The sequence below is a fragment of the Lutra lutra genome, chromosome 8 (genome assembly GCF_902655055.1).
Source record: "Lutra lutra chromosome 8, mLutLut1.2, whole genome shotgun sequence".
Classification (NCBI taxonomy): domain Eukaryota; kingdom Metazoa; phylum Chordata; class Mammalia; order Carnivora; family Mustelidae; genus Lutra; species Lutra lutra.
In genome coordinates this window covers 98,883,784-98,895,799 of record NC_062285.1, presented here as the reverse complement: position 1 = coordinate 98,895,799, position 12,016 = coordinate 98,883,784, and the positions used below count along the sequence as shown (strand labels likewise).

At 42.3% G+C, this 12,016-nt stretch overlaps 1 protein-coding gene across 1 annotated transcript in view; it reads right to left on the bottom strand.

Moving 5' to 3' along the window:
- Positions 1–11,627, bottom strand: part of TPH2 (tryptophan hydroxylase 2) — a 96,251-nt gene extending 84,624 nt beyond the window's left edge. The window contains exons 1-5 of the mRNA XM_047741194.1: positions 11,404–11,627; positions 8,810–8,962; positions 6,112–6,295; positions 5,901–6,001; positions 858–925 (exon numbers count right to left, since the gene is read on the bottom strand). Coding sequence (XP_047597150.1) covers positions 858–925; positions 5,901–6,001; positions 6,112–6,295; positions 8,810–8,962; positions 11,404–11,508 — 611 coding nt within the window. The 5' untranslated portion in view covers positions 11,509–11,627. The remainder of the gene's footprint in view (positions 1–857; positions 926–5,900; positions 6,002–6,111; positions 6,296–8,809; positions 8,963–11,403) is intronic.
- Between the last annotated feature and the right edge of the window lie 389 nt (positions 11,628–12,016).

The window sequence follows — 12,016 nt, the reverse complement described above, 5'->3', positions numbered from 1 at the left end:
AACACACAAGATGTCTGAAACTCTCACCAAGGACAAACCTGCCCCACAGGACAGTCAAGCTTCTCACCTGTTCACAACTAAAATAAGAAAGAACATTTCCTATGGGGTATGGATTTACATTTTGTTCTGAAGACAAAGTTCATGTTGCTGATCACATACCAGACAAAGGAAAGGCAGCACCGTGATGGTCTACATGTTTTCTTAATGTGAACAGAATAAACAGAGGCCTACAACCCATTCCTGCATCGACACATGACATTATGGCCGGTCTCAAACATCCTGTCACACGCCATGCACCAGGCACCGTCCTAACCCCAGTCCGGAGGTTCTCCGACTTCATCCCACCAGGGATCTGGGATTAGGCATGAAACTCTCCCACAAGCCCTCCAGCTTACAGGGAACTTCCCTTTCCATGTAAAACAAACACATTTCTTTTCTATAAGGCTGCTTCCATGAACCCTTGTACCATTTCTGTGTACCTTCCTACTTTCCCCGGGCAAGCTGGACATTGAAGGGGTTACTGACAAGTCAAATCCCAAGTACAATTCAAATGCATTTTCTGGACCCTGCAGAGTATATACAAAAATGGCCCCATGCCTTGGTAGAGCAGCAAGCACAATGGTGAAAATGGAGCGCCTGGCATGTGGCCTGCTGGTCTCATTATGTTACAGTTACACCAGCAGGTGAAAAATCAGTGTTGGCATTTAAACCCCACCAAGTTGGGGAGGGTTTAAAATGGTTCCTGTCTGCCTTCTGCAAAAGTTAAAGTGAAGACAAGGCTGGTCTGTTTCACACGGCACGGGCTTCCCCTAATTAGCCAGCCGCAAGTCGCAGAGAAGAGTTATACAGGTACTTACTATTTATAACCCATGGCCACATCCACAAAATACTTTCTTCTCTGTCGATAGACATTGTCCTTAAATCCCTTAAACAGAAAAGAGATTAAGTTATTTAACAAAGTGCCGAAAAATCGACCGCAGTAGTCCTGAAAGAAAATCACCATGGTGGGACGCCTGGGTGGCTCAGTTGGTTAAGCAGCTGCCTTCGGCTCGGGTCGTGATCCCAGCGTCCTGGGATCGAGTCCCACATCGGGCTCCTTGCTTGGCGGGGAGCCTGCTTCTCCCTCTGCCTCTGCCTGCCATTCTGTCTGCCTGTGCTCGCTCGCTCTCCTCTCTCTCTGACAAATAAATAAAATCTTTAAAAAAAAAAAATTAAAAAAAAAAAAAAAAAAGAAAATCACCATGGTGTTTATTGAGTGTCGGAGTCAAATGTGAATTTTATCCTTGGATGACCATCTTGATGGCACAGGCAGAAGCGAACTGGGCTTACAGTAAAACCTCGTTACATTTGGGCTGCACTAATTTGGGATGCGTGGGAATTCAGGCTACAGTGAACAGTATCTTTGGTTTTCAAGTATCATTTATGTGTAATTGATGTTAATCACAAGTTAATCTTATCCTGTTCATTAAAACAGGTCCCTTTAACATGGTTATTCAGTAAGTTAACCTAAATGTAATTGCTTTGGGTACACAGCCAATAAATGCACATTTGTTAAAATTTCTATCATTCAGAATAATCATTGAATCCCCCAAATTAGCATGGATTAAAGAGGTTTTGCTGTTTTTTATGCGTATAGCCACATAATGCAAAATCGGTTATAAGGGATTCATGCACAGGAGAGCAAGTGAGCTCCATTCCACTCTGAGGCCCCCTCAATCCTGTTTAGTTTTTAGGAACTTCAAGACTTCTGTCCATCATCATGCACTTGGGAAGTTAAACATCCTGTCTGTCATTGTTTTGTCAAGTACAATTACTTCCCAGAGGAATTTTCCAGTTTACTCAAGAATCTCTCCTCTTGTCAACAGACCTTCCACTTTCCTTTTTTCAGGTACCTCCAATCAATTCTTTCTGGGTTGGTTTCTTCAAACTGCTGGAAACCCAGAAGGAATGGTTTCCATTTAACATCTTACATCTGCAACCCTGCGACCTCAAAGGTAACCAGGAAGCAGCGGCCACTCTGAGAATGGAGGCCAGATGAGATGGGCCTCTGGGATCATGGGCTCTTCGGGGAGAGCTGAGACAGGCCCACGAAGGCCCAGGTTACGTCTGCTCTGGCTTGCACGCTTCTGCAAGGGCAGGCTGTTCAAGAGGAACCTCAAACACAGAGAAAATCACCCTGTTCTCTTGTATGGTTGACGGAGAACTGGCTTTGAGGACTGTCTGCTGGGCTGAGGTAAAGAACTTCCACAGCCAAAAGCCTTTCTCTTGTAAGAGCATCTCTGTTAGCGGGACACAGAGAGAGCAGCCCGAGATCACCCAGACATCCTGCAGAAATGAGGTATGCCCGCCAGAGAGGCTAGCACTTTCTTCTGCTATGAATTGGTAGTTTTCAAACTGGTGTTCACATGCAGGCTTACGAGGCTTTAAAATCTGTCTACACAAAATGTTGTGACCAAGCTACCGCATTCACAGATGGGTCTGTGGCCTAAAAAAAAGTTCTGCTCTAGAGGAGAAAGTACAAGTTTCAAGTTCTTAGGAGTACCAAACAGTCGAGGACGGCAAAACAGAAGAGTTTCAAGCACCTGTACGACTCAGAAGGAAAGCAGGCCATGACGAAAGGCGAAGAGTCCTGTGAAAACACAGCACCTGTTCCCCAGCTCCCGCCAAACCAGACACCATCCTGTAAGAATAGTTACCAGCTGGGCTTCCTGAAGATTCTCGACTGTCTCTCCTTGGCAAACACCTGTACCTTTTCCAGGCATTCGAGAGAGTGATTTACTCATCATGCCTCATTAGCCTAGTATGGCTGTGATTATGCAAATGTCGTTGGCGAGCCAGAGCTGCCAGGATTGAACTGTGGACTAGCAAAATAAAACAGGGACGCTGGCTACACCAGTGAAACCAGTGATCACAGAGACAGCATTCCTTGGCCATGGAATCTGGACTGAAGGCTGGGATAAGGTTACCAGATAACAGAGAGGACCCCCAAGCAATAGGTGGGGCATACTTATACTAAGAAATGATTCCTCATTTACCTAAGATTCGCATTTAACTGGGCACCCTATATATATATATATATATATATATTTTTTTTTTTTTTTTTTTTTTTTTTTTTTTGCTAAATCTGGTAAGCCTAATCCCCACAGAGTATCTGCAGCACACTCATGCTTCTGCCAATTTAAATCCAGAGGAACTGAAGAGCCCCCCAGCACCCTAAAACACTCAGCCAAGTGTGCAGCGGCACTCAAGTAGCTATCCCAAACAGTTCGGCCCTGCTGAAATATTAGAATCCTCCGAGGAGTTTTAAAGAATACTCCAAAACTAGACACATTCCCAGAGGTTACTATCTAAGCACTCAGAGGTGAGACCCTGGCCTCAGTATTTTTTTTTTTTAATTCCCCACAGATTATTTGAATGGAAAGCTAAGGTCGAGCATCACTGAGCCAGAACATTAGTTCTCAAACACTAGAGCTCACCAGAATCTCCTGCAAGTCCTTTTAAATGCAGATTCCAGGGTCCATCCTGAAAGTTCTGATTCAGGGGGCTTCCGATAAGCCCAAGGACCTGAATTTTTAACAAGCACTTTATGGCTGGGCCTTGAACCACACTTTGAGAGACCATCCCACTCTAGATCCTTGCTACTCAAGGGGTAGCAGACCTCCAGAGCCAGCCTCAACTGGGAGCTCACTAGGCATACAGAACCCCACTCCGCACTCTGAAAAGATCTTCCTGGTGGTTTGTCTGGCAAAGTCAGACAGACGCTGACCTAGAGAGATGGTTAACCCCTTCCAGCAAGCCTCGGCACCCTGCCTCTCCCATTCTGGCTCCTTCTGAGCCATCTAAGTACAAAGACACCAGCCTGACACAGTAATCCCTAGCTCAGAATGAGGAGTACTCCCAGGCACCAAAAGTCCTTAGCCCTCTTTCTCCATGCTCACCAAATAATAACTTTCAAAAAACACCCACTTACCAATACCAGATTTTGTATCATGAACATTTGGTGTATAAAAGAAGTACATGGGGTTAAAAAAAAATGGTGAGTGAGGTCAGAGATTGCTAAGCACTTGGAATTATTTCAACTGACTACACAAAAAATAAGAGAAGGTATCATAAGGTGGATACAATTAGGAGTAATGGATCAGAAATAAGCACAGGGAAATTTACACTGGGTATTGGAATCCATTTTTTCACAAGGTCAGTGGTTCCTATGGTTGTTCCTCTAAACAAAGCTGACCGTCTTTCTCCTGGTTGAGTAATTTAAGAACTAGACTAAGGGGAACATTTGGAAATAGGAGGTTAAGCAAGAAATCTTACTATCCAGGCATTGATCTGAATGATTTACTGCAGCATTTCCATTCCTGGGATTAGGCATTTACTCTTGCCAAAATGCTTTCCAGTTGTTTTATTAACGAAGACTTTCAAATGCCCCTTGGAGGTCAATAAGGATTTTATTTCCACTTTTTACATGAAGAATTTGAGGCATGGAGGTAGGGGGACTTGCCCAAGGTCATCCTGCAAGTTAACAGCTGGTATCTGGAAAGTCCTATTACTGCTAATCTCTTAAATCAGGCTTCTGTGCTAAGTCTGACTCCTCTGAACATTGGGTTGGCTTGGGGAGCAGTGGGGAGATAACAAGTGGATGACCCTTTAAGGGACTTAGAGTGTCCAGAAGCCTTCCCTGTGACTTACTGTGAATTATTCTGAAATTTTGGATTGGCAAATGTAACACACCATGTCTTTGAGTAAATTCAGCTTCTTGAAAATAATGCCATTGAGTTAGGTCTGTTGGACCATTTGCTTGAGTGGTATGTTATGAATTGGTCTGAATTGGTATATTATGCCAAATGACTAATTCGATTGAAATTTGTCCTCTTTTGGAGATTGTCACAGTTTTCTCTACAGGAGTGGTTCTCAAACTTCCGTGTGAGCTTGTTGAAACAAACTCGCAGGTAATGCTGGGGCAGCCGAGCCTGGGACCACACTTGGAGAACCACTGCATAGGGTAGTAGTCACACTTCAGGTTTCTAGATTTCCTCCATTTAAATAAAATGAATATCTGCAAATCATTACCCTCAGACCACAAAGCCCTTCTATAAGCCTGGCCAATCTGCTTGGGTTTCACCCTTCCATCTGCCCATTTGTAGAAAGGGGCACTGAGTGGGGGGGAAGTGCTTGTAACAAATGATTATATTGCTTACTTCTCACAGACTCTTAACTGTACTTCATTCTGACCATAAAGAACTTCCAAGTCTCTTGTGTTAAATAAAAACTGATGTAAAGGAGAAGGGAGGAAATAATGGGAAATGCTTACCTACGTATCATATTTCTTTAAAGGTGGTCATTTTTATTGGAAGAGAAGAGAGATTGTGGTAAATAGATTCAGGGTAGATGTGGGAAGAGATGTGTTTTCCATCATGACCTTATTCTAAAACTCTCTGCCTTTCCATTGAGACTGAAGTCCACCACATTACTCTATTCCTAACTACCTCCAATCAAGGAAAATAGCAAGGGGAATTTTATTCTCTCACTGAGCCCCATAATGCCTAGTCCTCCCTCATTTCTCAAAGGGGTGATCAATTTCAGTTCATCGTTTTTCCAAGGGTCACCATCTGCAAGTATATTTCATGCTGTCTAATGCTACAGAAATATTCTCCAAGGTTTAGAATCTCCCCCTCTATCCAACCCTTTTAGGAACAAATGTTACATGGAAAAGCCATCCTTCTAATCTACTTCCAGCCAATGCACATGTATAGGAAAGCTTCATCATTGGAAAGCCTGCTGTGTGTGATGGGGAAAAAATAATAAATTGCTCTACAATGAGGCACACAATATGGCACGCTGCCTGGCACACACACGGAGCTGGGCCAGCATGTATGGAATGGATTTGACTGGACACTTACTGGGTGGTCGGCATCCAGCTCAGAACCGTACATGAGAACTCTGTGAGAGCATCTGTCTAATTCAGAGATCTTCCGAGGGAACCAGGGCACATCCTCTAGTTCTGTTGAAAACAGAGTGTGGGTTCAAAAATATTAGCTCACAGATTGTATTTTCCTTTTTGCAACATTTGTCAGATTGCTAAATCATCCGACAAGGAAAGGCTGGCCTTGCCTTCTTCCTCCGTCCAAATGTTCTCCGGCGGATTCAGTGTCACAATTGTAGTTTGAAATTTCAGCAACTGAATGAGCTCGTTAAATTCGGTTTTGCCACACTCGCAGTCCACGAAGATTTCAACCTCTGAACTTCTTCGCCGGGATTTCCTGGACTCAATATGAACCATGTTGACATGTTTTTCCTATAGAAATATAAGCAACGTCTCTAAATTACCTTCACAGCACAATAAAAAGGACTCCAAGGGCTCTTCTCATTCAGCTCTTAAGAACAGGTGCCAACTGCCCACAACGGAGTAAAAGACAATCTTCTTGTTCTTTGGTTACTAAGACAGGGAAATGTTTCCAACCAGTTCCTCTATTCATAGGAGTAGAGACTGTATGCAGGTTTTCCTGTCTCTCTTTTTTTTAAGAGGGTATATAAAAGCATATAAAAGACCTATAAGATGTATTATAATTATGAGTATCATCATTTCCCTGCACAGTCCACATCCCACTGGGGAAGTGCATAGTTACATGGGGGGAATATTAGCTTATCGCATCATCGTATCATCCCCAAATTTATATTTTTATTTTCATATGTTTCCAAAAAACATAGCTAAAACTCGACACCCTGATTTAATAGTGGTTTCCACTACAATAATGTTTAAAAATAACCTTTGAAAAAATAAGTAAATAGTACAAATGGCAGGCAAATGAGGCAAACATCGGGCAGGTGGTCTGCAAAGGACTGATAGCTGGGAGACACAAGCCAAAGAAAAGGAAGAAAAGCAGCCAAGAAAGTATCTCTACAGGCAAAAACAAGAGCAAAAAACCCACAAAACAACAAACAACAATCAAAAAACACACCTCAGTGGGACCATTCATTAACTGTTCTGTTTCAACAACAGACTAGCTTCATGCAAGGATACATCATTGCAACCATGACCCCGCAATGGGTTTCAGGGATAAAAGTCTCCTTACACTAAGGCGTTTGGTGGGGGGGAGGGGAGAGACAGCAATTTAATATTTAAACATTAGGTTTAAACCTTCCCCTGAGTTAACTGAAGACCAAGTTCTCATCTCCACCCTAACCCACCCCTGAATAAGCCCATATCTCTCCATCACACTGGCTGATATCCTGTGATTATCAATTCACATTCCTAATACAATCCTGGATGGTCTTGGAATTTTCAGCAGAGGAGCCGGAGAAGTAGATTCCAGGGCCAGAGTAACATCAAATCCAACAGGCTCCTCCTCTGAATAGAGAAACCAGCCCTGTGACCGGGAAACTAGATGCTCCATTTCTGTTTTTATTAACCTTTACAGTCACACTGTATTTTCTAAATTGGCTGATAATAAAGGTAAGACTAATATTAAGGTCAAGCGTCTTCACACCCATTGTGTCACTTTGGGTTTTTAATGTCCATCGGTTGAAGCAGAGTAGATATTTTTAGACAAGGGAATGAAGTCCAGATGGGTTAAGTGGTTTAGCTAAGACCCCATGACTAGCTGATGGCCAAGAGAAAGCTCTGGGCTGCTAACTCCTTCTCCCGGGATTCCAGCCTGCCTTGGAGCACCGAGCAGAGACAGCACTAGATGATATAATTATGTTTAAAATATTTCCCCGGATTTCCATTACCACTGTTTATGGTGCCTGATCCTTTCTTCCAGGTCAAGAGAGAACAGGGAAATATTTGCCAAATCAGGCTGCTAATTCCCCCTCCCTGGTCATCAAAGAGACCTCACAATAGGGGCCTCATCTCTGTACACTTTACAAGGCACTTTCACTCATATTACTGCATCACAACTACCTTGTTAGGTGGGAATTATGATCGCTATTTTACAAATGAAGAAATGGAAGCTAGGAAGCAGCTAGTGATTAGCCAAGCCAGAAGAACACAGCTCTGACTCCTGTGACTGCAATTCCAATCAACTTCCCGCTGCACCAGCTGCCCCAGGCACCTCGCAGAGCGAGGCTCCCTATCTGACAGCTCAAATCAGCACCCAGAGCCCCCAAACAAAATGCATTTGTAAGGGACGACGCTTGCTGTAGGGTAAAGTAGCCATCAGGTTCGCCCTGGCCAGGGGGCAACAGTTTTTCTGGGGTACTTTAACCTCACCCTCAACTGGGCTCTTTCTTCAGGGTTCAAGCCACCAAACTGGACCTGGAAAAAAGGCTCCTGCATTTCTATAAAATAAAGAGAGAGAGCTAACCCTGCCTTCTATAGGAGGAGACTCATCTCCGCAAAGACATGTCTAGTTCATGTAACAGTGAGGCTCATGGGAGTACCAAATGCCTCTACTCATGCATCTCGGTAGATGTAATAAATGAGCTCCCAGACGTGTGCACAATTCAGATGTTAACAAATCAAATCAGGCTGCAGTCTCTTGATATCTAAAGATACCCCCCTTGGCTCCTTTTGACAAACAAAAGGGGTAAGGCTCCCAGTTTTTAATTACTGACTCTCTTATCTGGCGATAGTCTGTGGAATTACTAGCAGGTTCCCTTGGAATTAATAAAACACAGTTGACACAAATCTGCTCATTTCACCCCTTGGGCAGACAAACTTCCCTTATAAAGCTTCATGAAATATGCTTTTTTTGGAACTTTGAACACATTATCCAGAAATGGTCTCAGTAACGTTTCACGGCAGAGGACAGGTTTCTCATCCGGCACCCGGTCACTTTTAAGGTTTGGTAATGATGTTTACATTCACCTGGAAGAGGTTCAGCACTTTGACCAATCCGCCAACTTCGTTTTTCAGTGAGAATACAACAGCCGTCTTGCCACCTTCGGGACTGGTTTCACTTTTGCTATTTCCCTTGCTGCCTTTTTTATCATCTTTTTTGCCAGAGTTAGCTTTATTTAGCTTCAAGAAGGTAGAAACACACACACAACAAACATTGGTTAGATCCCAGAGTTCTCGTAGCTAGATTTTCAGTCAAATAGTCCATTCATATGCTAGAAGCCTCAGTAATCATATAAACTCAAAGAGAGGTTGCCACATCACTCATAACTCTCGATCATAAATACCAGTCTAATTTACTCTGGGACACTATTTTCCAGTGTTCTAAGGTAGCCAGTGGTTGAAATTAAAGGAGGGGGGATCAGATTTGCTTCACTTTATTTAATAGCAACAAAAATCTGACCATCATAAAGTCTCATATATGACTACTTCCTGTTTTACTTTCTAGGTTTGCTTTACAGCATGAAATTTGGTCTGTTAGCCTAGTTGTGTAATATGGAAACTCTATTAATTATTGAACATATTGTTCACAACAATGACTTTGGCTTCAATTGAATCTTAAAAACAAAATATTCACTTCATCCTGAAATTGACAACCCTCCTTTCTGCAATTAGATCCACATTGTCGTGACTCTATCTGCAGAAGTTCAACACCAGGGAGCGTATTCAATGAAGGCCATCTGTGTCAGCAGAGGATTCCTGAAAAGTGGCTGTTAATATCCAGCCCCAAATAGAAGAAAAAAGAGAGGGAGGGAAGGGAGGAAGGGGAAAAAGGAGAAAGAGAAGGGAGGGATGGAGTGGGGGAGGAAGGAGTGGGGGAGGAAGAAAAAGAGAAAAAGAAAACTAGCTAAGGAGCTAGGGTAAAATCTGAGAAACTGAAAAGGATTAACACTTCAGTAGCCACTCAAGTTACTATAATACAGAACTAAGTGATGACTGTTAGTCTTATTGGTTAAAAACAAAAAGGGCAGATTTCGGAAACTTGGATCACACTGTCAGAAATGCCAAATAAAAAAGCTGGAAACTTTCAGTTAAAAGACAAAGTGAAGTTAAGGTGTACTTTTTTGTGTGTTCTTTATATGCAAATAAAGACTTGAGCAAACAGAGAAGCTTCTCCCTGGCTAAGAGTAGCACAGTGCAATCAGACCCAGTCTATCACTTCCTCATGAAACTGAGAAAAAGACATGTGATATGGGACACAGTGAACAGGGACTCACCACTGTCTTCCTCTGATGCCCCCACTGGCTTTATTTTCACATGTGTCACATTTTCCTATTGCCTCACTCACTAGATTTTTGTATCATGGAAATGAATATTTTATTAGTTATGACTTGAAGAAGACAATGCAGACATTGGCATTTGACACTACGTTTGGTCATTAAAAGCTCAAATGTCTCCACACTCCCAGCATCTGCCTTCTTCCTACCACATAACACACAGCTCTTCTATATTTAAGTAGAATTTTTTATATGAAAGGGTCATCTATTAACTATAACTCTGAGTTCTTTGTTTTCCTTCTAGCAGTTCATTATGACTTCAAAATTCCTCAGTGTAATATCTCATCCAAATATGCATGATGTTTAGATATTTAAAAAATCTATTTACATTTTTGGACTCATTTCTGCAAATTGATTTAAACAGTTCTACAAAACTTGCCCTGATTACTCTTCAACATTTTGAGCAATAATAATACACCAGTACAATATAACCTTCCGGCACATGTTTGGAACTATGATATTAAAATAGAATTTTCTGTGATACAGACTGAATTGTAATTGGTTTGGTAAACTCTGTTACAGCAATGAAAGAGCATTATTTTTTTTGACTAGGAATCTGAATTTTTTTGTTGTTCACTGTCTTTTTCATTAAATCCCATCACTATTCGCTCAAATTTTTCGTAGGATCTAAAATCCTACAAAATGTTAACTTTTTTCCTGTTAATATTTAAATTAAAAAACTGTCTTAAATACTAAAGTCATGTATTGCTGTCATTACTCTAGTAATTAAAATGAAAAATGGAGTAGTGATGAAAGCAGGAAAACTTTTTAAAGGAACCAATCTTTCTTTTATCCCAATAATCAGCACCTATAGACAAGATAAAAACATTACCTCTGTGTTTAAAGAACAGGCTTTGTAACTGGGAAAGGGTATAAGAGACACAATCATCTTGCAGGAACCATAGAAATCTATTTAATTTCTTCTCCCTGTTCCTACTCATAATAAGTGGACTTTCAAAATCCTACACACTTTTTTTGGTTGTAGATGTAAGACAATGGTTCATACAACCTCTTGCTCTTGGTGTTTAGGAACTCCTTTTACTTTCTACTTACAAACTTTGAGGAAAGGCAGTTTAGAACAAAGTGAACAGGACACCCACTTTACTTTATGGAGAGAGAAGGAAGAATCAAGGCAGACAGGAGGGAGGCAGGGTATACAGACAGATGCTAGAGAAACAAGTTGAGGTGTGCGTGTCCTTACTCTACATCAGGTGTCCACAGGGCAAGGATAAGACAGTCGCTACCTTAAAAGGCACTACTCTATAATGCCAGCTACTCAGTACTCACTGTTAAGCTGCCAAGGAGCTGATGCTCTTCGGGTACCGCTGAATCCAGTGAAAACCCTCTCCTTGCCCAGTATTTACTGGAAAACATCATCATTGCCGGCTGCATGGATCCCGGTGTAATTTTCTTTCTCTCCAGCAGGGGGTACTAACGGGGCAGCAGCCGCGCCCGCGGAGACGGAGAGAGGAAGGGAGGGGAGGAATAGCAACACGCTCCAGGCTCTGTCCAAAACCCTGGTGCTGAAGAAAGAGCAATGGGAATCGTCCTCTCCCCAGGCTCCTTTATATGAATGACTGGGAACTGATGGAAAGCTGATTAGAAAGAAATTCATTTCTGGCTGCCGATGGCCACGATCAGATTACAGACCTAAAGCCTGGGGTTATCTGTGCTTCTGGTGCAGTCTGTTTCATAGGTTGAATAGACGCTTGGGCGTGGGTGGTGAGAACAATACATAATGGGGTGTTAAACGTAAAAGAAAACATCTGTCCCCTGATATTAGCTCTCATCTCTCAGACCTACTACTGGCAAGCTAATCTCAGCCTTTAGGTGACTATGAGTTCAAAGGTTCTGTGCTTTCTTCCCAAAAGGAGGAAAATTAGAAAGATCAGCGTTACTG